Below are 27,753 nucleotides of genomic sequence, written 5' to 3'. Positions count from 1 at the left end.
ATGTCATAGACGTGTTTCGAAGCCCCGCGATCGTATTTTTTGAGCATTTCCTTCGACCAATCGACACGAGCCTTTTTTTGAGCGATTGACAAATTGTGTGGGATCCAAATGTTTATGCAATATTGAATGTATGCTGGTCCCACTAATGTCTAAGATTGTGTCAATCTCACGATAGGTCACATCACGATCTTGCAATATCAGTTCGCGCACAGCATCAATGGTTTTCGGAACAACAACTGATTTTGGACGACCTTCATCGATTGAATTCACCATACCATCGATAAACACTGGTCCTTGATGGAGCTTCATCGCCAAAAAATGAATTAAGTTCATCCATGCAATGTTGCTGAGTTAATCCACGTCGAAAGTTGTAAAAAATAATTGCACGAAAATGTTCACGATTTAATTCCATTTTTGGACCGAGATGAATCTTTTAAGTTACTGTAAACAACACAAATAGAGCGGGTATTTCAAAACGTTCTGAGTACGTAAAAGCCAAAAAATGTCAAACTTTGCGATACAGCTGTCAGTTGCCAGATTGCAACACCAGGGTTGCCAAATCCCGAAATATAAAAGGCACCCCTCGTACAATCCAAGAGATGAAACGACTCAGTATCGATATTCTAGGTATATCTGAAATATGGTGGCCTAATGCTAGTGATTTCAAATCCAACAACACAACTATATACTTCTCTGGAAACCAAAACTTAAACCGTAGAAATGGCGTCGGTAAAATTGTAATTGAAAATATAGCCAACAGAACAGTTTTGTTAAAAATAAATGCCAAACTTCTGAATATAAATATCATTCAAGTGTATGCGCCCACAGCTGATCAAAGTGTGGATAAAATAGAACAATTCTATAATGAAATAGAGGATCTTTTAAAATATACGAAGGCCCACGAGATAAATATTATACAAGGAGACTTTAATGCTAAAGTTGGACTAGGCAAAGTGAGTGGAGTAGTTGGTAACTTTGGTTTGGGTGAGAGAAACGAAAGAAGAGATAGAGTAGTAGAATTCTGCTAAGAATATGCTTCTGTTTGCCTCCAAGACGACTTTATACTTGGAAAGCACCAGCAGATAACAGTCGAAATATACAAAAGATTGCAAAATGATATACGCCGCCAAATTCACTCAGCAAAAAACCGATTGGTTAAGGGGACAGATACCTGTAAACGCCATATTTTCCCTGATTTTCATTAAAATTATTTAAAATGAAGAAGTCAACATATTTTTTTCAAAATTGCCATACCGTTTATTTATACATTAAAATAATATAAATTTTTTTTTTAATCATTTAAAATGACGGATGTACACTCAATTCTTCCAGGAAGGTCGCAGCGCGGCTTCTCAATCGGCGGGCATTGTAGCATCGGCGTCAGTGATCTGAATACAAAAATAAAAAATGTTTTTGTTTATTAATGTCATAATTTCACATATGATCATTCAAATAATGCGAAGAAGCAATGGATGAAATGCAATTTGGTTTCCGTTGAGGAATGGGTACAAGAGAAGTTTTATTCTGAGTCCAGGTGCTTGTTGAAAATTGTTGAGATGTACAAAAAGATGTATTTCTATATTTCGTAGATTACGAAAACACATTTGACATTGTGCAACATCCAAAGGAAATCCAAACTATTGAAAATTTATATTACCACCACAGTGCATATTGTATTTAGTTGATGGTGACCACTCTGAAGACATACCGATTGCGAAAGGTGTTCGACAAGGCTGCATACTCTCACCACTGCTCTTTAATATTTACTCCAAACGAATATTTCAGGAAGCATTAGAGAACATTGAAGATGGTATCAAAGTAAATGGCGTCATTATAAATAACATCAGGTACGCCGACGATACAAGTCTACTATGTGACAGTTTGGCTGGCCTTCAAAAACTGGTCGACAAAGTTGCAATGCACAGTCAATTATACGGCCTCAAAATCCACATCAGCAAAGTTAAATACATGCTTGTTAACAGAAGAAATACATACAACAGCACATATTTAACAATCAACAATGCTCCTGTAGAAAGAGTAAATAAATTTAGATACCTTGGTTGTCTTCTCAACGAAAACTGGGATGCCTCAACAGAAATAAGATGTCGCATCGAAATGGCACGATCCGCATTTCTTAGATATGGTAAAGTCCTAAAATGTCGCCATTTCAATCTTCAACAAAAAATGAGCTTCATAAAATGCTATGCATGGTCAGTTTTGCTATATAGCATGGAAATATGGACCATAAAACCCTCCGACATGAATAGACTGGAAGCATTTGAAATGTGGCTTCTTCGGAAATTGCTCAAGATATCATGGACCGACACGTTTTTTATTGAAGAAGTGCTGCGAAGAGTTCACGGCGACAGAGAACTAATCAAATGCATCAAACGACGAAAAGCTTCATATTTGGGGCATATCCTACGAAACCCGAAATATGAATTGCTGTAAGATTGAAGGAAGAAGAGGTATCGGGCGTTCGATTACGAATAGCAAATAAAAAAGAAGATTTCAATTTGATATCCGATACCCCCAAATTGATCACCCTTTATATAGCTGTAGAAATAGAGTCAACGAAAGAAAGTAAATAGCGAAAGGTAAGTAAGGCGATAAATTGCAACGCATTCACGGTCTACATCTGCTGATGTTGCTGGCAGCAATACGCATGCAAAATTCGTATTCAACCAAAGCGACTATGAACACACGTTTTTCTGTAATATGAACGCAGAATTACTATCTAACAAAATTTTTATTAGAATTATGTCTTTTTTCCTGCGTCTATTTTATTTAGTTTTTAACGTTTCTCCTTACATTTGTAATAATAATTTTCGCTAACACAGCAAATACAGGGTTGTATGGGCAAAAGTATGGTTAAACTCCGATTTCGGGTGAGAAATTTTCTATGCATAATCTCGCTTTTTTGGACGTGCAGACCGACTACCACCATAACCTAATCTCGCTTTTTAATTATGGATTGGGAGCTAAGCCCGCAAAAGGGCTTAGTATATATTTTCTTGTATGTGAACCTATTATAAGCAAACATCGCAATCTATGCTGTACGACTTTCATTGCCACCCACTGTACAGAATAGCTTTATAGCTGCATATGCACACATTTGTTGCCTGCTTTTAGGCTCATTCTAATTTCTCTCCAGCCACATTTCGTGCAAAATCATCGTTTCATGTCAATTAAATCTAAATTTGACCCTAAAAGATTCAATTAAATATCGCTCAAAGTATCGGGAACGACATTTTGCCCTAACCCAACAACTTTGATTGCAGTTTGACAACAAATTAATAAAATAAAAGATAAAAGTTAACGGGGAAATAAAGTATTTATATTCATACTCAAATGCGCCCTAAATCAAACGCATACATATTCAATTTCCCGCCCCGCTTTTAAAGTGGCAAATAATTAGACAAGTGCAACCCACAATTACTGTTACTTCTTTTTGCCTTTAATTCGCCATTCATTGCAGTAGCATTATTCGCAACAATTTATTAGGTTAGCGGTGTTTTAAGGGTAGCACCCGTTTACACACACATGCATATGTATACGTGAGGAGTTGCCGCTCCCTTGTTTGTGGGCTAACTCGATTACTGCATGCCGTGTGCATGGCACAAGTGCTATGTAATTTTGTGGGCGTGTCCGGTTGTTAGAAGAATCTGTACTTAGTTGTATTTTATTACACTTTTTTGATCTTTCGATATTTTTTCCATTTACTGTTGTGGGGGTGAATGCGCCTTTTCCATCGCATAATTTTTAAAATGTGTCAATATTGTTGCCAATAATTTATTTTTGTATCATTTGTAAAGAATAAGAATACAATGACGAACAAAACAAAATTCAATACAGCTATAAAATCGCTAAATAAGAACATTTTTGATAAGAAATACAACCGAAGTGCTATTTTTAAGGCTAGTTGAGTGGTGTCCATCAGCAATTAAATAATCCGGGAAAATATTTTTTTAGGACACTATGCCAAGAGGAACGCAGCTATCTACCGGGGAGCGCGCTAGTACTCTTGCTTATAGTGAATCGGGAGTCGAAATAAAAATACAGGGTCCGGCACTCTAAGTGTAACCAACTTCAGACCGCTCGCGCAGCTGATGCATGGGCATCATCCAAACTAAATTTATGATTCGCACCCATCAGCTGTCTGTTAGTTGGGTAAATGACAGGCTAGAGTATTGTTTACAAGCGCACGGAAGCATTTTGCCGAGAGTAAACGCGAAAAAAATCAGTAATGGATTTCAAACGTAAAAGTGTATTACGTATATTACCTTAAAGTAAATAAAGTTTTTGTTTATCGCACCATTACTCGTTACAATGTTACTGGTAGCATCGGAAAACGTCATGGAGGTGATCATCAAAAGACTGCAACGTCACGTGAAATGGTTCAAAAAGTGAAGAAGCGACTTAAGCGAAATCCTCGACGAATTGCCAATCAAATGGCGAAAGAACTGAAAATATCTGACCACAGCATCCACCGCATACTGAAAAATGATCTCACATTCAAGCCTTACAAGATCCAAAAGGCGCATGATCTTACACCAAAGCAGCAACAAGTCAGATTTGAGAGAGCGAAGTAGTTGCTTCGCTTGGCCGAAAGTGGTGAATTTCCGAACATTGTGTTTTCTGACGAAAAAGTTTTTCAAATTGAGCAATTCGTAAACTCCCAAAACGATAGGGTTTATTTGACCGACCGTTCATACGAGCATTTTTGTCATCGATTGGGCACCAGGAGGCAGCATCCACCAAAGGTAATGGTTTGAGCCGCTGTAACCGCAGATGGGCGAACTCCAATCGTTTTCATCGAGCCTGGCGTCAAGGTAAATGCGAAATATTATCGGGAAAGTATTCTGGAGGTTGCTTTGAAGCCGAGGGCAGACAAACATTTCAGTAGCAGACCATGGACGTTTCAACAGGGTTCGGCACCGAACTCGGTCCGAACTAAAATATTCACCAGTTCTCTGGGCCAAAATACCTGCAAGTCACATTCGGGCAGCTTGCGATTCGTTTCTGGACCGTCTCAGGACCATAGTTAAAAATTAAAAAAATTGGTCCGAAGCCTAAGATTGAAATTGAATAAAAACACCAGTCCTAACCAAACTTTCTCACAATGTCACGAAGAGAAGAACACAGCAAATTTTGAGGGATGATTCGAATTTAAAAGATCAAAATAGATTAGCTGAACCGAAGCTTACGCCACGCCTCAAAATAGTTAGAGCTGAATTCGCTTATAATCATAAGATCTGGGATGATAAATGGCAATCTGTAATTTTTTTCGATTAAAAAAATATTATCTCGTAAGCGGCCTCGGTAGTCTAGCGTAAGTGCAGTAGCCTGCCATCCCAGAGGTTGTGGGTTCGAATCCCACTTAAAGCACAGTCCTCGCACTTTCCCTGTTTCTATAAAAAAAATAAAATAACATTCCATCCTTACTCCCGCACAATAGTCAGCGCATTATTTGCATTGTGACTGCTACAACAAGCAAAAACAAAGAAAAATACACAGTTACACATTGCATCAGTGGCAAGAGGAAGCGAGCAACCGCGGTAATAGCGCTGACACACCAAATTTAGCGAAGTCCTCAACCATCTGTGTCATTCTTCTTTCAGAAAAATGTGAAATACAGATGGCGCTCCAGGCAGTAAAAAGGCGTTGTTACTAAGTAACATCAGGTGGGCATTCCCACTATTTAAGACTGGTAGCGGAAGGCTAATCACCTACCCTGCCAGAAATCAAATAGATTAACGAAACCAACGCAAGACAAGAGTCTTGTCGAGGCCCTATGATCCCGAGAGGAGTGAACAAGAAAAAAAAAATCTCGATGGTTGTAGAAGTATTGAAAGATATTCGCAAGCTACGACAAGCGTTTCATACACGAAACTTTTATGGCGGCTCTCTTATGACCTGGGTGTCGATTCTCATTCTGTGTAAACGTGAAATGAAAAGTTTTTTCCTGTTTTCATTATACTTTCTATTCGCATTCCGTGCAAAAATGAAAAGAAGCTTCAAAGTATTGAAAATGAAAATTTTCGTTTCACTGACAATTTGTGTATGAAAAAATTAAGGCGAATTCATTAAAAGTGGTGGCACTAGGACAACAACAAAGTTTTGTACATTTGATTGTCACGTCAAAGAAGAAAACAATGAAGTGATTTATTTTTGAAGACAAAATAGAAGAAAAATTATCCGTTTATTTGTCGTGTTGAAATTATTTAAAAATGTTCATAACAAATTCGTAAATATCCACATATGTATGTGTGCAGTTGCCAAGCCTACTGATTAAATTGAAATGTGCATAGGTGTTGTCGGGAATATTTGGCGAGTATATTATTTTTATATTTTTAAGTCTCACAATGCTTCCAGCTTATCTGTGGTATAGGTGCAAGTGTCGGTGGTCTCATAAGAGAACAACAAAGGCTTTGGAACAGGTGCAGGTACGGGAGCGGGATGGGCGTAACCAAACTGTAGATTTGCTAGTAAAACTTTTGCTGAACTACGAGCTGGTAAATAAATGACTGTTACAAATTTAATACTAAAGAGCGTGAGTGCTGATGGTCTTGCTTTCTGGTAGATATGTGAAACAAGGACCACAATTGCGTATCCTCCAGGGCAGTTGAAGTAGAGTAGTGTAGACTTGAAATGGTCATTGCACACTTAAAAGATCGTTTTTCTAATTTTCGTGTTTCGTAAATTAAATCACTTTAAAATTCGATTAGGTCATTCAGCTATTGCCGCACGCACGGTTTTCATGGATATTGACGTCGCTGCTCAAACCAAAGATTGTTTGAGACTATCCAAATTTCTGTGAGGTTTCGACAGGTCATGTTCTCTAATTTTGACCACAAACTGTAGGCCAATGGATTCAGATCTGGACTTCCAGACGGCCAATCTTCTGCGGCTATGAACCGAGGAATATTGTTTTTTAGCCACATCTGTGTGGTTTTTTCCGTATGGGCTGGAGCGGAATCTCGTTGGAAGATCCAACGCTGTCCATTGAAGAGTGTACTGCTCAACTGCTTCTCGCGCCTTCTAAGACCTCCTCCTGGTACACCTTTGCCCCGATCTTAATCCCTTTTCCGCAGAAATGAAGAGATGTTACCAAAAATGTTCAAAAGTGGTACCCATTTATTATATTGATAAAAGATAGTAAAAGGTAATAAAATAATGTAATGATTATCCAAACTGAAAATAGTGTCAATTAACAAAATTTCATAATCTCATATTACATATTTAAAGACGTAGTCTGGTCAAATTCATTTTTTATAGATATTTTATAGGAATTTTTTTTTGTCCTGAAGAGCCAAAATTATGTTGACAACCCACCTATCTTTTTTTAAGACGCTTACTTTGATGCCACCCTACTACAAGAAAATATGTCAAAAAAGAAAAATTGTTTTTGTATACTATGATCAAATACAATAATAATCAATAATAACATACTATAAAACAAAAACCATCGCATTTTATTTTCTTAAAAAAATTCCTAAAAATATCTATAAAAAATGAGTATTTGGCCAGACTACGTCCTTAACTTAAGCCGCATATCTGGCCCAAAAATAGTGAAAATTTAGTACTTTCTTCATTTTGACGAGTACGGATGCAAATGCGCACGCCACTAGTGCTTGTATGTGCAGTCTTTTATGTAAATCTGTGATATGCATACATATGTACATACATACAAAATTTTCTTTATTAAATTATTGCTTAAAAGCTGTATGTACATACATACTCTGGTCATTTCCATATGTACATACATACATACCTATACACTAGGGCGGGTCGATTTAAAAATCGCTCATTGCTCTGTGAAAATCGTATTCTAGGGATCAATATAAGAAACTTTGCCGAAGGAACCATACCTCTAAAACGAATTGTGATGTCCCCCAATTTGGGTCGAACGAAAAATCCTACTTTGACCCATTTAGAGTGCTCCAATCGAGTCCAAATGTATGACCGACCGCCACTAACTTTGGACGGCCGATCCACCCCTGGCACACCCCCTGGAACTCCCCTGGGGGGTTCCCCATACAATCATTTCAAAATATCACCATTTTTGGCCTTTACATGAAAAACGAAACTAAAAAGTTCGACCCAAATTGGGGGACATCAGAATTCGTTTTAGAGGTATGGTTCTTTCGGCAAAGTTTCTTATTTTGATCCCTAGAATATGATTTTCACATAGTAATGGGCGATTTTTTTGCCTCCCCACAAATCGACCCGGCCTACTATACACATATGTGCATAGATGTAGATAGTATAAATACACCACTAGTAATAAATATATACTAAGTATATATGTACATACATATGCACGACCGTATGCATCAATTTTCATGTTTATGAATTGAATAAGGAAACTGTTATGTTTGATAATTTTCTTGAGATTTTACACCAAAGTTCTACTAAGAAACGCAATTCCTTTGTCCGGCAATTCAATTAAAATTCTCTTAAAGTTTTGTTGAGTGAAAACTAATAGGCTCGGGTCCGTTTCGTACGTTGCGGCAACAAATTTGATTGACAGCAAAATAAATGTATTTGAGTCGAAGGCGCCACATATGTACGTGCCGTACGCCACCCCGGAACACACAAAAACTGGCAACTTTCTACTTTTGCTTAATATATCAAATCAAATGTAGAACATACATTTTGTCAAAAAAATATCAGGAATTGTTCATTTAAAAAGCGCGCGTTACACATACATATGTGTGTCTAAATTTTATTTGCTGGAATGTTGGTACAACTGTCCTTCATAGTATCGCAGAGTTTGAGCGGGATCTGTCAATTAGCTTGTTTTTGGTATTTACTTACCTATATCAGTCAATCGCAGGTGTGCTCTACGATTTACACTATGGATAATAATATCGAACAAAGAATTTGCCTTAAATATTGTGTTTTCAATGGGATTTCGTGTGCCGAATAGTTGAAAATGTTGCAGAAAACCTATGGCGAGTGTGCTTTATGAAAAACACGAAAACCACGGGTCTACGAGTGGTATAAGGTTTTTGCAGAGGGCCGAAAAGTCGTGGAAGATTTGCCCCGATTTGGGTGCCCATCAACAGGTGCAAACCTCGACAAAGTAGTCAAGGAAATGATACTGGAAACCCATCATTTAAGGTTGAGGGAGGTAGCTCGTGACCTTAGCGTGTCTCGCGAATCAATTCGCAATGTTTTACACCATCCATTGGGCATGGGACGCGTGGCCGTTTGACTCGTTCCAAGAGAGTTGAATTTCTTTCAAAAAATTCATCGGAAGAAGGTTGCTGAAAGCATGCTTGAGCAAGTGAATTCGGACCCAACGTTTATCCAGCGCATCATAACAGGCGATGAGACGTGGCTATATGAGTTTGACATGCAAACCAGTCAACAGGCGACTAAATGGTGCTATCCACATGAGCCGAAACCCGAAAAACCACGTCAAAGTCGGTCAAAAGTGAAGGTCATGCTACTCGTTTTCTTTAATTGTCATGGTGTTGTGCACTCGCAATTCGTTTTAAAAGGTTCTACGGTAAATAAAGAATATTACTTGGAAGTTATGCGACGTTTGAGAGAGAATGTGCGTAGGAAAGGCCTAATTTGTGGAAAGAAAATTCATGGATCTTTCACCATGATAACGCACCGTCTTACAAGGTTCATATTGTGAACACTTTTTTGACGAAAAACTCGACAAATATTATCGAACAACCAGCGTATTCACCGGATTTGGTCCCCTCTGACTTTTTCCTATTTCCAAAACTTAAATTGCCACTCCGCGGATAGCGCTTTGAGCCGATAGTGGTCATTAAGGAGAATTCGCTGAAGGAGCTGAAGAAGATCTTTTCAAACGCGTTTAAAAGGTGCTTTGATGATTGGACTAATCGTTGGCATGTGCGTATTGCTTCGAATGGAGCTTTTTTTGAATTCGACAAAATAAATTTTGTTGATTAAACATTTATTTTGCGTTTTATTGAACAAATCTCAATAATGGCTTGAAAGAGTATAGAAAAAGCCAGGCTTAACAAAGTTGTCCTGCAAAATGAATGCCCGTCCGGATCACGAAATTATGGTCGCACCCACCCTCTACGACTGCTATAAGTTTTATTAAAACCCTTTTTCATTTTAATAAGCATTAATTTTATAATATACGAGGTGTATTAAAAAAATAAGTAGAATTTTCATTTTTATCAAAAAATATTTATTTATTCATCAATTTCTATTTTATCTCCTTTAAAGTGCCCCCCTCAGATGTAATAGTACACTTGTGCCAGCGTTTTTTCCAATTCTTGAAGCAGTTCTGAAATACGTCCTTACGATTCTCTCAGCGATCCGGTTTTTACCTCCTCAACCGTCGCAAAACGCCGTCCTTTCATGGGACTCTTCAATATTGGGAACAGAAAAAAGTCGCAGCTCGCCAAATCTGGTGAATGTGGTAGCTGAGGCATGATAACGGTGTTGGTTTTGGCCAAATAATTTCTCACAAGCAAAGATGAGTGAGTTGGTGCATTATCATAACGGCACATAACTTCATGGTGATCCTCCTTATTTACCGTACGATCCTGTGGTAAGAACTCCTGATGCACTACGCAATGGTAAGCGAAAAAAACAGTGAGAAAAACCTTGACATTTGATTGAACTTGGTGTGCTTTTCTTGGTCTTGGCTCTCCTGGACTCTTCCATTGTGACGCAATCGTTTCGATGTCATAACCATATACCCATGATTAGTCACCAGTTATGACCCTTTTAAGCAAATCAGCAAAACTGGATTACTGTTGGCGTCATTCAACAATTCCTGAGCGATGCTCATGCGACGTTGTTTTTGGTCAAAATTTAGCAATTTTGTAACGAATTTCGCTGCCAGATGCTCCATGCCCGAAATTTCCGAAAAGATTCCATGGTGTGAGCCCACCGACATGGCGACATCCTCAGCAACTTCTTCAATGGTGATTCAACGATTCTCCATAACAAGTTTCTTCACTTTCTCAACATTTTGATCGGTTGTTCTTGTGCTGGGGCGTCCAGAGCGAGCGTCATCATTCACTACTTCTCGACTTCTGTGGAAAGCTTGTACCACTTGCAAACATTTTTTTGACTCAGAGTACTCTCTCTCACCGTTTGCCACTGCCAAAATTTCAAGTGTTTTTGAGCACTTAATTCCATTTTTTACACACAATTTGATGCAACTTCTTTGATCCATTTGCACACAATATTTGGCGCAACTGCTTTGATCCATTTTTTTTTGATAGCAGAAAATTGCCGAACCAGCAAAACACTTGTCTTATTTATGCCTTTCACAAACAAACTAAACATTCTATTTTGCTAAAACTGTGAACATATCTTCGAGACGAGTGTGCCTACATAAAAAAAAATAATAATAAGAAATAATAAGAAAGCCGAAATGTACGTAGGTCGCGAAATTTGAAAATTCACCTTATTTTTTTAACACACCTCTTAAATTCACGTTGATCGTATGATTTGCATATATATGTACTTAAGCCTAACTAACAGACGTCAAAACACATCTACACGAAAGGGAAATCGGTAGAGACAGCTCTACATAACCTTATTTACACGGCAGAGAGTTCACTGCACAAACAGGAATTTACTTTAGCTGCTTTTCTAGATATTGAATGGGCCTTTAACAATGTCGAAGGGGGGCTTCATTGACAAAATGCTAAATAGCAGAATCATTGAAGCGAATCTAGGAGAATCGGTGCTCTGGAGATCGGTGAGTGGAGGTACACCGCAAGATGGAGTCGTCTCACTGTTGCTATGGAACGCAGTTGTAAATAAACTTCTGTTAACGCTGGAATCGGTGGGCTGTAAGGTGATAGCTTACGCCGATGATGCTGTTATTGCTGTCTATGGGAAATTTGTATCTACATTAAGAGACCTAATACAAAATGCTCTAGATTTTCTTTCTAGGTGAGCAGAAAAGTGTGGTCTAGGAGTCAAGCCAGGCAAAACACAACTCATATTGTTCACTAGGAAACACAGAATCCCTCAGCTAAGTCCAATTATACTCAAGGGAGAAGCTCTTGTGATTTCGGAAGAAACCAATTAGCTACTTGGGACTAAGCATAGATAGGAAATTGACTTGGAAGTCAAACATCTTAGAAAGAGTTGAAAGTGAACCTAGCTTTTTATGCCTGTAAGAGAACTTTAGGAAATACCTGAGGAATTAAACCTAAGGTTGCTCATTGGCTTTATACTGCCCACTCTTCTATATGGAAATGTTGTCTGGTGGTGTGCTATGTAGAAAAACACCTATTTCAATTTATTGAACAAGGTGCAGAGATCAGCGGAATTAGCAATATGTGGCGTCATGAAAACGACGCCATCCATGGCTTTGGATATCATATTACATCTGCCACCCCTAGACCTCTTCTGTAAATACTCAGCGGCCTGTTCCGCTTTAAGGCTCAGAGCGAGCTCACAATGGAAGACTGTCACACATGGACATTCAACCATCTTAGACTCCTATACGGATATATCCAGTGATTGTGACTATCATCCTCCCATTCTTTGCTTCGAAAAGAATTTCTCTTAATGAAAATCCGTTCTAGACTGGAATGACTTGAAGAAGATCCATCACCCAACACTCCCGTTAAGATCTACATTCACGGATCTAAAATGGACACCAGTGTAGGATCAGGGTTATATTGCGAAGAGTTTTCTATCAGTGAATCCTTGAAACTACCGAATCACTGTAATGTTTTTCAAGCGGAAATAAACGCTATTATGAAGCCTTAAAATGGTCAGCGATAAACAGAATATTATCAACAGATATCTGCATTCTATCAGACAGTCAAGCTGCCCTACGGGCCCTGGACGCATTCCAAATAACATCAAGGAGTGTCTTACACTGCCGCCAATATCTTAATGAGATGACCACACCATATCTTATTTTATAGTCTATGCGTTCAAAACTGGAGTACGCATCCTTTCTTTGTTGCTAGAATTGAACGAATTCAGAAAGTATTCTTACATTTCGCTTTGCGTAATTTACGATTTTTGGATCCTATTCCTACATGTGAAGCGCGATGCTTATTGATCAACTGAAAATCATTGCAGAGCAGAAGAATAATCCTATCTTTATCTTTCATTTTTTACTTAATCCGTGGTGCTATTGAGTGTGCGCTGCTTCTTGAGAGGATTTTCTTTAATATTCCGGGCAGAGCCCTGCGTAGGTCGGAGTTCTTATATGTTGGTCTTTCAAAATCAGAAAAAACAGGATCCCACAGCTAAGTTCATTTATGCTCAAGGGGAAAGCTCTTGTGATTTCGGAAGAAACCAAGTACTTGGTACTAAACATAGAAAGGAAATTGACTTGGAAGTCTTTATACTGCTGTCGTCGGATCCATTCTTCTATAATATATGGAAATGTTGTCTAGGGGTGTGCTATCCAGAAAAAACCTATTCTAATTTATTGAATAAGGTGCAGAGATCAGTGGAATCAGCAATATGTGGTGTCATGAGAACCACGCCATCCATGGCTTGGGATATCATATTACATCTGCCACCCCTAGATCTCTTCTGTAAATACTCAGCGGCCTGTTCCGCTTTAAGGCTCAGAGCGAGCTCACAATGGAAAACTGTCACACATGGACATTCAATCATCTTAGACTCCTATACTGATATATCCAGTAATTGTGACTATCATCCTCCCATTCTTTGCTTCGAAATGAATTTCTCTTAATGAAAATCCCTTCTAGACTGGAATGACTTGAAGAAGATCCATCACCCAACACACCCGTTAAGATCTACACGGCGGATTTAAAATGGACACCGGTGTAAGATCAGGGTTATATTGGAAAGAGCTTTTTATCAGTCAATCCTTTAAACTACCAGATCACTATACTGTTTTTCAAGCGGAAATAGACGCTATTCATGGAGCCTTACAATGGTTAGAGAATATCATCAACGGATTCTATCAGACAGCCAAGTTGTCTTACGGGCCCTGGACGCATTCCAAATAACATCAAGGAGTGTCTTACACTGCCGCCAATATCTTAATGAGATGACCACACCATATCGTATTATTTTATGCTGGGTTCCGGACCACAGAGATATACCAGGGAACTGTAGGACTGACCAACTTGTAAGAGAAGGTAGCTGTATGCCAAACATAAATAATTTTATTGGGGCACCTCTCGCAACTTGTAAGCTTCTTATTATGGACGCACTAATCAGTTCTGTAAATCGAAGATGGACTAGTGCCAATATCTGTGAAATTGCTAGGCAAACATGGCCAAGCCTAATTCTACGTCTGTCCGAGAATATTATAAAATTGAGTAAACTTCAATTTAGGACCTTAGTAGGGACCCTCACAGGACATTGTCTCATAGGAAATCATGCAAAAAGATTAGGCGTTAACATGCATGATTTCTGTCGTAGCTGCAAGAATGAGGAGGAGTTGGGAACAATTCAACACCGAACCGATATTTAAGATCCTACTTCTTAACAAATACAGGTAATCTATACACTTTAGGTATCAACAACCTTTTACGCTTTGTCAAAAGCTCAGGATGGTTCAATATGGAGAGGGAAATGTAGCCCAGCCCCTGCGGCTCCCAAAGGACCCATTTCGTGGTGTAAGTGGCATCACCGTCTCTGTGTGCGATGCAGCTGCCAAACCTAACCTAACCTAACCTAGCCCCTAAGCAATAGTTCTTAGTTAACTTAAGTAACTATGCCTACACTTTAAGCTAAGTGTGTAGACCTTAAGTATTGTTTTTTTTTTTGTTTTTTAAGAGCATGGCTACCAGCCATTTTAGAAACTAATAAAAGAGTCAGATTGGATTTGACTACCAACCACTGCCCCAGGCTGTCGAAGGAAGAAGCATCCAGTGACTTTAATCTTCTAAATACAATCCAACTTATTAATTTTTATTTTTATTTATTTCTTTATATTCTCTATTTTATACACAAATAAGATCAAGTCTTTTGTATTGCTGAACATAAATTGGAAAAACATTACCTAATAACATTAAGTTTCAATACCTTATAATTAAAGACATAACAGAAAGTAAAGCTAATTGAACAGCTGCTAAAGCTTAGGAGAAAACTATGTATAAAGTAAGCAGCCGCCAATTTGAAGCGTTCTAGAAGCGCACCCAGTTTTAATTTGTTCAGTAAAGAAATCCACAACTGCACAGCCCTACCGAAAAGCATAAATGAACAAATAAATAAATATGTTTTCCGAGTACGCGGGCAGTCCCAATATACATTTTTATATTTGTATATTTCTCCCACAATTAAAATGTATAATACTCGAAATATAATATGAATCTAATATGAAATTCAAACAACAGATCGCCTGAAAGTTACTCAATTGGAATTTCCGAAGCGTTCGTAGCGGAGGCCTCAGAGCTCGAGCCAAATGGTGCCTCTGAATAAGTGGCAGTAGAACTTTCGTCGTCAGTTGAATACGAAGCAGTCGTGCTAGTTGGCTCCAATGCGGGTGTAGTTGACGCAACTACGACATCAACTTTTGCACAACCCATTCGTATGAATGGTGAAAAAAGTTGAGCAAAATTACAAATGAGTTTATGGAAAATGTTAGTCTCTTCGGGAATAGGTTTTAAAACTATCTGAACGGGACTAGGATTGATATCATCCTGCTTGGCCACAGCTGGAATGGAATTAACGGGAACTAGATTGCTAGGCGCATCGCTGTCCACCTCCTCAAGCGGATCAGTAAATTTAGATATTAGACGACACAAAGTGGCCCCTGTAAAATAATAGAAATAAAAGATCGATGAAAAATGGTGATGATGGTGGTATGGGGTTTTTTTTGTGTTTTTCGCAACTCACCCTGACAGCAAATGACAATTAAACAAAATAAGGCGATTGCTAAGTGTTTTCTCATTTTGATGAATAATTTATATTTGTGAGTTGCCAAACGTTTTTGTCTAATAGCTGCGTGCTTCTGATGGCAATCGTACACTAACGGCGTTTTTATACCAAAGATAAAAACTGAACAAAATAATAACAATATTGTGGAAAGTTTTCCTTCTTTACGTCAACTGCACAAATACAGCTGATGAAACTTTTTCTTAAAAAATTGCGTGCTAATGCGTTAAAAAAAAAACATAAATAATGTGTTTTGAAAATTTGAAGAATGAAACAAAAAGATTACTCATATGTATGCAAATATTTTTGTAAAGTGCTTTCGAATAAATAAAACATTAAAAACAATTTTGTTGCGTCAAAATGAAGTGTACACACCATTTTGATACGTTTTGAGTATTTATTTATTTATTTTGCAATTTCAGGTATTTTTTATAAAAATATATTTCAAGAACCATACAACTCAAAGTTTAGTATTTTGTATAAGATTAGTGAAAATTCGGCAAACTTTCATCAAACATTTTGCTCAGAATTTTTACAAAAATTTCTGGTATGCGTTGATTTTTGACAAATTTTTCTACTGACGGTGTTGCAGGTTCTCCCCTCCACATAAAAAAAAAAATACCAGTCTAACGGTTAGACGGGATAGAAGTGAAACCTTCCGTAAGACAAACTGAGAGAGAATGAGACGAAAGCAGCATTAGGGGCGGGATAATTATAGGTTCATTATAATATTGCTATAAAGTTCATATTTTATTTTCTTCATTTTATTATTATTCATCCTCAATGTTTTCAATTTCAACAAATGATACGAGTGGCTTATGATAGCTAAAATATGATACAAATGCTTTGGTTTCGATGTTGTCAAAAAAAATACCCAAACGGACCGAAGAAACAGACTTACAAAATTTCTTCCATTTTCGTCTATTTGTATTCATATAAAAATTTATGTCTCTTCCCACCAAAGCTAAATGTATTAGTATATTTCTTCTTGTATTTATTCAAGGCCGAAATCCCGGCGGTACTGCAATACCGGGCCAACCCGTGGCAGAGGTGGACCAAGCCCTTAAAACACTCCGCCCATTTCCAAAAATCAGTTTAACATTTGTTGTCCTCCGATGGAGGATCTATCAGATGTTAAGCTACAAAGCTACACTTTGATCTTAGCCATAAGGCCGAGAAGCGATAACCATACACAACCAACAAACTCAATATATTTTCAATACATTTTCTAATAAACCTTTTGAGAATTACACGCTCACAAAAATTAATGTACGAAATATTTATACCGATTCACTTAAACTGACTTTCAGTATCTAAACCAAACATAAAAGCCAACAAGCAACGGCGAGCTGCTTGATTTCATGTTCGTGCCTGTGTATGTGCATTTGTGCGTTCATATCGCCACAGTGCATGACTACCAGCCTTGGCTGAGGACAGTAAGAAAATGTATTCGAGCGTATATATGTATGTATGTACGTTAGTGTGTTTGTACGATTGTGCTCTGCACTCAGCTTTGTGTTGATTTTACTTTGCGCTGCGCAGGTTGGGGTATTCTTGCAGAATGTAAAGATGATTCACACACTGTCGACCGACTGGGTACAGTTGTCACAAGTGATGATATGTATAATTTTTATATGAAAAATCAAGGCGAATCTATTGAAGGTGGTTAGCAATAACACAGCTGATTTGTTATTTTTTTCTTCAGCCGTGTACATTTGGATGTCAACACAAAATTGAATTACGAAACGTTTTACTTAGCTTAGTGTATGAATTCACCTTGGAAAAAATTCAATTTTCTTCTATAATAAAATTTTAATAAAAAAAACTGTTTTCAATAAATAATCAGAAATGTCCTACAATGCAAATTTCAAAAAAAAAAAAATTCCATTTTCGTCTACTTGTATTCATATAAAAATTTATGTCTCTTCTCACCAAAGCTAAATGTATTAGTATATTTCTTCTTGTATTTATTCAAGGCCGAAATCACGGCGGTACTGCAATACCGGGCCAACCCGTGGCAGAGGTGGACCAAACCCTTAAAACACTCCGCCCATTTCCAAAAATCAGTTTAACATTTGTTGTCCTCCGATGGAGGATCTATCAGATGTTAAGCTGATAAGATAACCATATACAACCAACAAACTCAATACATTTTCAATGCATTTTCTAATAAACCTTTTGAGAATTACACGCTCACAAAAATTATTTATATCAACATATAATATAACGCTTCGTAACTAAATAACTTTTAGGCCAGCGCCTACAGCATGACGCGGTAGCCGAGCGACTAGCAATGTGAGCTTCCGATCCAAAATCCTTGGTTCGAATCACAAGAAAAAATAAAAGTTATTTTTATTTAGTTCGTCGCTACGTTTATATCAACATATAATATAACGCTTCGTAGCCAAGAGGGTCGCTTTTTCGTTTCACTTTTCCTCAAATCACTCCCAACGACTCTAAAGAAGTTTTCCCTACAAAAAGTGTAGTGGGCGTTATACAAATTATTAGCAAGAAGTGCACGAAACGTGCCGTTACTGACAAAGATTCACGTAAAAGCGGGTTTAGAGCTTGCAGAAGAGCATCTGTCCTAGCCCGATCCCAAACATACCAGCAAGGCCGCAAAAGAATGATTTAGGTTAAACGGCGTTGTTGTCATGCGTTGGCGTGCTCAGTCTTCCGATCGCAACCCCAAAGAAAACTGTCGACCGAGTCAAGGCGGTATTACCTTTCCATTAGGAAGGAAGCTTCGGTCCCAGGCAAGGATACAGAAGGCCAATCTTAAATTTATAAATTACTAAAACCAGGAGGCGCTATGCTTCACTTAGGAACCACATGAATATATATATATATATATACATATATATTATATCAACTACTCCTATTTATATGTCGAACTAATTTTCAATTTGATTTACTTGAGTTGAAATTTTAATCTTTGTTTACTTTATTGAAATATCTATGCGAACTGCGGAAAGATAAATACAACTGAATTGATTCATTTTATGGCAAAAAAATTACAAAAAACTTTCTTTTCTTGAAAATTTACCATTGAATATTTTTGTTGCTGTGGTCGTACAAGCCTTGAAGACAATTCGTGTCAAGGAACAAGACCAGAAATCGTTGAAAAAATACAGAATATCGGATATCATATTGAAAAATCGTCATGTGACTGAGAGAGATTTAGTAGAAGCCCTAGGCATCGCATTGGGCAGTGTAAGCAGTATTTTGAGTGAAGTATTGGGCTTCAGAAAGCAGTGCGCACAATAGGTGTCGCATTCGCTAACAATGGAACAAAAACACACTGAAATGCGACTTTTTCAGTAACATTTTCAAGCGTTTTCGAAAGGATAGAGTAGATTTTGGCGAGAATTCATCACTATGGATGATATTTGGGTCCATCACCATAATCCTAAATCAAAACATCGCCCCTTGTGACGTAATGACTGGTGTGAGCCTGGTTCTTCTGCTCCGAAAGTAATTCGTGCCCAGAAATCGGCGCAGAAGGTTTTTGCGAAAGGAATTTTGTTTGTGGACTACTTGCAAACTGGTAAAGCAATAAATTCTGAATATTATTATAAACTTGTATACTTGCTGAAGATAAAAATTCGTGAAAAAAGACCCAGTTTGCAAAAGAGAAAAAATAAGAAAAGAAAATAATTAAAATTTCCTCCTTTGGAATAAAGTGTACGCAATGGATACTACAAGGTGGTGCAAAATTAGTCACACTCTCCGAAGATTTATAATTTTTGTAAATGACGTCATACGTCCATCATATTTGACATTTGTGAGGTAAACAGCTGCAGTATACACACAGACAAGCAACGGAGCGCGTAAAGGTGAAGTACTATAAGGTTTCCATCAATCAAAATTGTTTTTTTTTAGTAAAAAGGTTATGCAAACTCAAAGTCGGATGATTAATTCTTTATTAATGAATTTTACGTCAACTTGTATAAGTTTTGTCCCGGCGGAAAGTGATTCGTTTGATACGCTGTTATTTGTTGAAAATGTAGCTCTTTGAAATTTAAAAATTAAACTGACTAGAACATGCAAGCCGAGCTGCTATATAAAATCTATATATTATAGTTTATTACTACAATATTTAAAATCTATAGTTTCACGTGCATATAAAGTTTTGCCTGGATCACAAAAAAGTTGATTTTTGTTGCACGGTGTAACAGAAGAAGTATTTATTTAAACAAGTTTTAGAAAAGTAACCTAAATATAATATTGTTGTGTGCGAATTGCGCTTTGTACTCAAATACTCCAAAAACAAAAAAGCTCCTGGACACGACAGGATCGGTTATGAGTTCTACAAGTTTGCCTCAGGATGTTTTCTGAAAAAGTCCTTCGCTTGCTAAATTATATATTTTTGAATAAACAGATCCTTCACTCTTTTCGTTCTGCAGTTGTCGTTGCCCTCTTTAAGAAATACAATCCCGGTGTAGTATCAAATTTCAGGGGACTTTCTTTACTTTGCACAGTGTACAAAATATTTACCGGCATTATAACAGGTGGCGCTAAAGTAATCCTCCTATCAGAAAGTGCTATAAATTTTGCGATTGGCCCCTAATGTCAGTTCTGTTTTGACATTTGTGTAGTAAACACATGCGAAATACACGTTAATAAACAATGTTACGCTACACTGCTCCAGAACGCGGAATATTGCTGACTATTTATTTGACCAATAATCGGTCGGTGACTTTGGCACAACGTGAATTTCGTCGCAGATTTCCTCGCCGTCCAACGCCTACTGGTGAGACACTGCGACGTTTAGCCGCTCGCCTCGAAGAGACTGGCACAAGACGAGATGCTGCCAGGCGTGGCAGACCCCGACCCCGACCCCCGTGGTCGACATCGACCAGACGACGTGCCATGCAAATGGGTATCAGTCGACGGTCTTTACAGCGAATTTTGGTACAAGATTTGAAGATGTTTCCGTACAAAGTCCAGACGGTGCATCAGCTGTTAGCTGCTGACCGCCAATCGCGTCTAACATACGCTCAAGCCATCCTTAATCACCACCAAGAGGAAGATGATTTTTCATCAAAAATAATCATGAGTGATGAGGCCCATTTCCATCTTAGCGGGTACGTAAATAAACAAAATTTACGCTTCTGGGGCACTGAAAATCCGCGTGTAACCCACGAAGAGCCATTACACTTGCTCAAAGTCACTGTATGGTGTGCCGTTTTCGCTGGAGGAGTCATCGGACCTTTTTTCTTCGCAGACGTCGTGGGCCAAACGGTTACTGTGAATAGTGAGCGCTACAGAGCAATGATCAACGAGTAGTTTTTGCCGCAACTTGATGAATTGGGATTGGAAAACATGTGGTTCCAACAGGACGGTGCAACGGCACACACTGCACGTGACACAATCGATATGTTGAAGGATGCATTTCCCGGGCGCCTAATCTCCCGTTTTGGCGATTTGCACTGGCCAGCAAGATCGCCTGATTTGACCGCTCCAGACTTCTTTTTGTGGGGCTTTTTGAAGCCGCGGGCTTATGTCAACAAACCTCAGACTTAAGCTGCTCTTAAAGACAATATCCGTCAAGAATGTGAGGACCTATCGCCGGAAGTTTTGGCCAAAGTGATGGAAAATGCCATAAAAAGGGCTCAAATGGCAATCAACTGTGGCGGCGGCCATTTACATGACATCATATTCTCGACTTGATGTAAAACAAAATTAAAGGACCAAATAAAAATAATCCACAATAAGAATCAAAGTTTTTCATTTGTTTTTTTAATTACAGCCAAAAAACATCACAAGGTTACTTTTGCGCCACATACATATATATATAACTGGCGCCTACACCCTTTTTGGGTGTTTGGCCAAGCTCCTTCTCCTATTTGTGGTGTGCGTCTTGATGTTGTTCCACAAATGGAGGGACCTGCAGTTGCAAGCCGACTCCAAACGGCAGATATTTTTATGAGGAGATTTTTCATCGCAAAAGTACTCTCGGAGGTTTGCCATTGCCTGCCGAGGGGCTACCGACATTATGCTGAACCGAATAAATGCCTGGGTCGATTGTAACAGTAACCTTAATGAACTTTTAGTTGGATTTCGAAAGAATTAACATATTCAATGTAACAAGAAAGAATCAAGATAATTTAACAAGTTTTTCGAATTAAACTTTAAGGAAAAGAAAAAGACAATTGGATTCTTCGTCGATTTTCCTTGCGCTTTCGTAACGTGTCAATTTACAAGCTTGCGATGTACGGCATGTCAACACACATAATCGAGATTACACGGCTTATATACGAAGGCAACACGCACCGTGTTTGGTTTAATGGCAAAATTTTAGATCCTTTCGCTGTATATTATGGCGTCTGGCAAGATTGTGTTTTAAGTCCTGTACTCTTCGCACTATACCTAAACGATCTCCATGATTACCTGAAAGGAGGCATACAAATTGCGAGTACTAATGTAAAACTTCTAATCTATGCTAACGATTTGGTTTTATTGGCGGACACACCCTCTGACCTGCAAAAATTGTTGATGCACTGCGCAGTTATTGCTCGCAATGGTCATTAAAAGTTAATGTTGCCAAGTCAAAAGTAGTCGTTTTTTGGATAGGTGGTAGAGTCTCAAACAACTGCAACTGGAAATATGGCAATATCCCAATAGAAATAGTTAATGAATACAAATACTGAATTACACTTAACTATAATCTCACGTTTGCCAAACATCTAGATAAGAAACTAACAGATGCCAAAACAGCCATAAACGTCATATGGCTAAAATATATTAATAATCCAATCCAAGGATAAATACCTCAAACAAACTGAAAATCTTTGAGGCAGTCTCTAGGTCTATCATGTTTTATGGAGCGCAAGTTTGGGGAGTTGAAAGGTTTGAGCAAGTTGAGAAGGCTTTTACGTTTTTTTATTAAGAAAGTAATCTTTTTGCTGTCCAACACCCCAAACTACATGATACACCTCGAAACCGGATTATTACCGCAATTTTTATACACTCACCACCAACACATGTCTTTTATCGCGCGGTGCTTAAGCCTACCAATACAATGGCTTTCTGTATCTTTGCTGAAGAAACGATCAAATTAGGTGCCTACTGGGTAAAATAATGGAAGTATGTGCCTTATTTTAATGATGATTTCTCTGCTTATGCCATAAGTCTAATTCTTCGAGCAAGAATCGGCCTCCTAAACCTTACCTCAAAAACTTTTAAAAATACTTCCTCCGTGACCTGCCTAGTTTGCAACCTTGGCATTTACAAAAACATCCCATGCACTTTATTTTGCTGAAAAAGTTTTAGATTTAGCGAAAGTGAAAACCCTCTTAGAGGGACGCAACTATTATGCGTTATTCAAATACATATATCTGATAGTGTTAAGTACAAGGAGTTTGTTGTAAATGAATTTTCTTAAATTGACTACCACATTTTTAGGGTAGAGAGCGGCCCGCGCGCTGCTCTACCTCAAACTTTAAACTCATTTATCTCGAAACGACTTTTTTGGCCTGGTGTTGTCAAAAAAAAAAAAAATAATTATTCGACCGAATCGTCTGAAATTTGAATATGTTGTTAACATCATCAATATCAATGGCTATCGCCCATACTAGAATCATATTATTATTTCAATTATTTCGTATTTTTTTGATTAAAAAACTGAAAAAAACCGATTTTTAGAGTGTCAAATTCAAAACCGCGCCATTTTGGTTTGTTTTTGGTTTTTGTGTTTCAGCTAAATAGAAGAGCCAAAATGGGCAACACCGTCCAGGTCCAACTTTTCGGGAAGGTCAACTTCAGTTCCACTTTTAGAATTATTAAAATTAAAAAGAAAATGTTTTTTTTAAATGTATATGTAAAAGAAATTAAATAAAAAGCATAAAGAATTTAAATATCGTTTTTCGTTTTTTTACTGAAAAAAAATTCTGAAAATACCCGACATTTTCGACTTATAGACCACCGGAAGAAATGTGGTGCTCTCGTTTTGTCCTATTCAAAGAAGCAGCCATCGCCCATTTTTTCTTCCTTAAAACTGATAAAAGCGCATTCTAACATTTCGTTTTCATTCGAGTGGCTATCCGCAACATAGGGTGCCCTTTCCAAAGCAGTTGATAATTTTGCTCCATTCGCTTGTCCAGTGCATGTGTCTGCGATGAAATTCTAGTCGTGCTGTTCTAGCTGTGGTTTGGTTTAAGTTCTTAAGTAAGAAAACGTCGCAAAATATGAGGCAAAAGATGATTTCGGGTTTATTTTTGATATCTTCGTAATTAATTATCTCAATTTGTCTATTCGAAAATTTTATGAGAAACAAAACTCTATCGAACGCACTATTCGGCAAACCATCAGCAAAATTGAGAATAATTTTACATTATTGAATGATACTCGATCGATTAGCCCAAGTGCACCCCGATGTGAAGCGAATATTGCGGCTGTAAATGAGAGTTTTGATTTGAAGCCGGCCGATCTTCCAAAGCGTTATAATTTCAGACTTTGGGCTCTTGGAAAACTCCCCCAAGATCCCCATTTTGGGATCCGAATTTTGTTCAACGATCAGGCCCATTTTTGGCTAATGGCTACGTTAATAAGCAAAATTGCCGTATTTGAGCTGGAGAGCAATCCGAATCCATTAAAGAACCGCCATTACATCCATTGAAAAGAACCCTTTGGTGCGGCTATTAGGCCTATGGGCTGTAGTAATCATCGCCTTATATATTTCTTCAAAGACGAGGTTGGCGCAAATGTAACAGTGAATGGCAAACGTTACCGCGCCATAATAAACGACTATTTGATGCCAGAATTTGAAGCTCGAGATCTCCATAACATTTGGTTCTAACAAGACGGCGCTACTTGCCATACAGGACGAGAAACAATGGTTTTACTGCGTCGTCGTTTCGGTGAGCAATTTATTTCTCGTCTCGAACCAGTGGATTGACCAGCAAGATCATGTGATATCACATCTTTGGACTTTTAGTTGTGGAAGTATGTATGTAAAGTCTAAATGCTTTGAGGATAAACCAGCTTCGATTGAGGCATTGGAATCCAACATTACTAAAGTTATTCATGAGAAACCGACCGAAGTCCTCCAGCGAGTAGCGAATCATTCAAAATGGGTTTTTATGAATGACCGAATTACGGCGCAGTTGCGGTCAACATGGAAAGGGACTATCTTTAAAAAATAAATTCCATGAATGGTTGTACCCAAAAATAATAAAGATTGCCCGATCAATTTGAATTTTCGTGGTTTTATTTCAATTCAAAATTCGATTCCTCTAAATCGATCACCCTTAACGTTTCCCGTACGCGTGCTCAGTGCTTAAGCAAACACAAATCGATACCGCAATTGCTTCGTGTCGCATTCTTTTTGTGTATGCAAGCAAATAAATCGTTCTCGCCAATTAGAACTAGACACGATATTTTACCTTCCTCTTTTTTTCAACCGACCGACCGCATCAATATGCGCGTGAGTGTGACTTCATATTTTATTATCTCAATGATTCAACCCATTTACTTTCTTGCTATACTAGATACAGAAAACTTTACAAATACATACATCCTCTTTTTTAAAATGAACGTAAATAATTATATCATCTCATTTAGAATCAAACTTTGGATTTAAAAAGACAGAGGAGGGAATACTAGATTTACTTGTAATGATCTATTTTCTATTCTCTATGATATAAGAAGAATGTAAGGTCTACAATTTTTCATTATAACACTAGGTTCTAATATATAAATATGTAAATATTGTAAATGCGGAAAGGTTCGAAGTCTAATGGTTTCGTCACAAAAAAATCCTATTTGTAAAAGTCTAATTTTCATGCCGGCAGGGTGGTCTTATCCAGCAATACAGGTATGCTCGGTCTTGATCAAGAGTCTAGAGTTTTAGCTAGCGCTGATCTAGACCTACGATGCCTTATCTTAAGTTTAGGATTACTAAATATGTTTACCTTCGGAGTACACGTGCCTTCAAAAATATTTCCCCCTTCATACTTAATGGCTTTAAATGTCGACATGAGATATATTATATATGAGATCCATTCCAAAGTAGGCAGAAGTTTTTAAAAATAAGAACAGCAACAACTGCTTATTTATTTATTTATTTTTTATCTATTTTATTTATTATTTTCTAACTCTCAATACATAAATTTTCTCTGCCTAAAGGCAGAATAATTTCTAGCGAAGTGAGTTGTTTTCTACACATAAGCCACCCCAGTGGGCAAGTCAAGTGAAAAATAACAAGCAATATTTAACCAGGTAATAGTAAATCATTATCCCTAATAAATATAATCAACATTGTTTCCGGAATTGCTTTGGAGGTTATCTTTAAGTCCTTCCAGGTGTGCCAGCTCCTCATCAACTTGACCATCAAGTGCTTCAATTCCTGCGGCCTGTACAGGGTTAATTGATTTGTTGTCAGCATCACTCGCTAAAAAACGTATTATACCATTTTCTGTAATTTTTCGATATACCGACTTTTCTCTTTGTTGACTTCCATTGTTAACTCCCTGTAACTCACAACTGAATGGAGCAAACTAATTGTTTTACTGCGGTGTGTCATGGCATTCAAAATTGTTTGATCGATACTTTACGAGATATTGATCACTACAGCCATCTGTTAGAATAATGTATTTCTTTTTACCCAAACTAATATGTATTTACTATTTTCTTATCAGATATAACTAAAGAAATTTTAGCAGAACTGCAAATTTTCATTTCACGAAGTTAAAAAATCGTGAGTTTTCGCTATACAGTAGATTCTGTTTTTATGCGGTTTTGAAATAGTGCGGTTTTTAAAAAAATTAAAAAATGCATGTCGACCTATCGGGAATTGTACATATAAACAAGATTCTAAACCAGCTAAGAAAAAACTCATCACAGATTACATCAAAAATGCTAACCCTACAAGTATGGAACCGCCTGCATCACTATCCAGATCAGACGTGTACATTTCCTCAAGTGAAGGTGTGATTTTACGCCAAATCCTAAACGAATGCGCAACATGCGGGTATTGTCTGATTCTATTTCTGACGATGTAAATTTATTTTTCGACTCTGACCTTTTTTTAAATAAAGATAAAATTTTCAAAAATAAAATTTTTTGTTTATGCGATTTTTTTTAATTATTTCAGATTCATGCGGTCTATGGAACGTATCTGTAGTTATAATATGGCGATTTTATTACATTATTTCAGATTTATGCGATTCTTAGCACTTTTGAGACGTATCTATAGTTTTACTATAAAACTGGTAGCTTTTTTATGCTGTTTCTAACGAGTCATTGAGTATAAATATAATCAAGATTGACGTCGGAATTGCCTTCAAGTCCTGCCAGATTTGCTGCGAGCTCATCAACAACTGGACCATCACCTGAATGAAATTCTGTGACCACTTCAACGTTATTTGATTCGTTGTCAGCATCACTCGCTAAAAAACGTATTATTAAATCATTTTGATAAGTTCTATCAAACATTTTTTCGTTTAATTATAACTTACCTTCGCATACAGCGAATACTAATCCCAAAAGGCAAATGAATACGAAGGCTTTCATTTTAATGCCTCAACACTTTTTCTTACAAGAGACGTCTGATAGCTTTGCGTTACTATTAAAGTATGTTGAAGTTGGTTATGAGGACCTAATCTTTTATACTCGTACAGTCCACTACTCCATCCAAGTTATTACTAAAATTAGGCATATCTATGAATATTAGGGTGCGCCATTTGTTTATTTAGTTATCTGTTTTGTGGAAATGCAATTATGAAGGATTGCATTACATTGCGAAAAGGCATTATTGATAAAGATTATCGGCCGAAGTAATTATAAAAAATTGCCTATTTAAATGTAAATAATGCTGTGAATTGCGAAAAGTAAAAAATAAATAAAGGAAGTTTCAGTAAATGGGTCCAAGAACGTCAAATGCATCCGTCTCAAAACTTCATCGCTTCGATT

At 37.5% G+C, this 27,753-nt stretch overlaps 1 protein-coding gene, 1 non-coding gene and 1 pseudogene across 2 annotated transcripts; all 3 read right to left on the bottom strand.

The window, feature by feature from the left end:
- Window positions 1-15,242: 15,242 nt before the first annotated feature.
- LOC129249040 (uncharacterized) lies at window positions 15,243-16,048 on the bottom strand. Its single transcript, XM_054888664.1, has 2 exons — window positions 15,802-16,048; window positions 15,243-15,718 (listed from the first exon to the last, which is right to left on the bottom strand). Exons 1-2 carry the CDS (start codon window positions 15,854-15,856, stop codon window positions 15,312-15,314), a joined length of 462 nt encoding a protein of 153 aa, XP_054744639.1. The 5' UTR covers window positions 15,857-16,048; the 3' UTR covers window positions 15,243-15,311.
- Window positions 16,049-16,834: 786 nt separating this feature from the next.
- On the bottom strand, window positions 16,835-17,024 carry LOC129249638 (U2 spliceosomal RNA). The gene has a single exon (XR_008582688.1). It is a non-coding gene; the product is annotated as a U2 spliceosomal RNA (small nuclear RNA).
- Window positions 17,025-17,807: 783 nt separating this feature from the next.
- Window positions 17,808-17,992, bottom strand: LOC129249602 (U2 spliceosomal RNA; annotated as a pseudogene).
- Between the last annotated feature and the right edge of the window lie 9,761 nt (window positions 17,993-27,753).

Source organism: Anastrepha obliqua, chromosome 5 (assembly GCF_027943255.1).
Source record: "Anastrepha obliqua isolate idAnaObli1 chromosome 5, idAnaObli1_1.0, whole genome shotgun sequence".
Lineage (NCBI taxonomy): Eukaryota > Metazoa > Arthropoda > Insecta > Diptera > Tephritidae > Anastrepha > Anastrepha obliqua.
Note: the sequence above shows the minus strand (reverse complement) of the source record. Positions and strands in the feature narration are given on the sequence as shown.

Coding starts and splice junctions, on each gene's coding strand:
- LOC129249040 (XM_054888664.1), bottom strand. CDS start 15,856: ATGAGAAAACACTTAGCAATCGCCTTATTTTGTTTAATTGTCATTTGC. Junction 15,719..15,801: donor AATTGTCATTTGCTGTCAGG/GTGAGTTGCGAA, acceptor ATTATTTTACAG/GGGCCACTTTGTGTCGTCTA.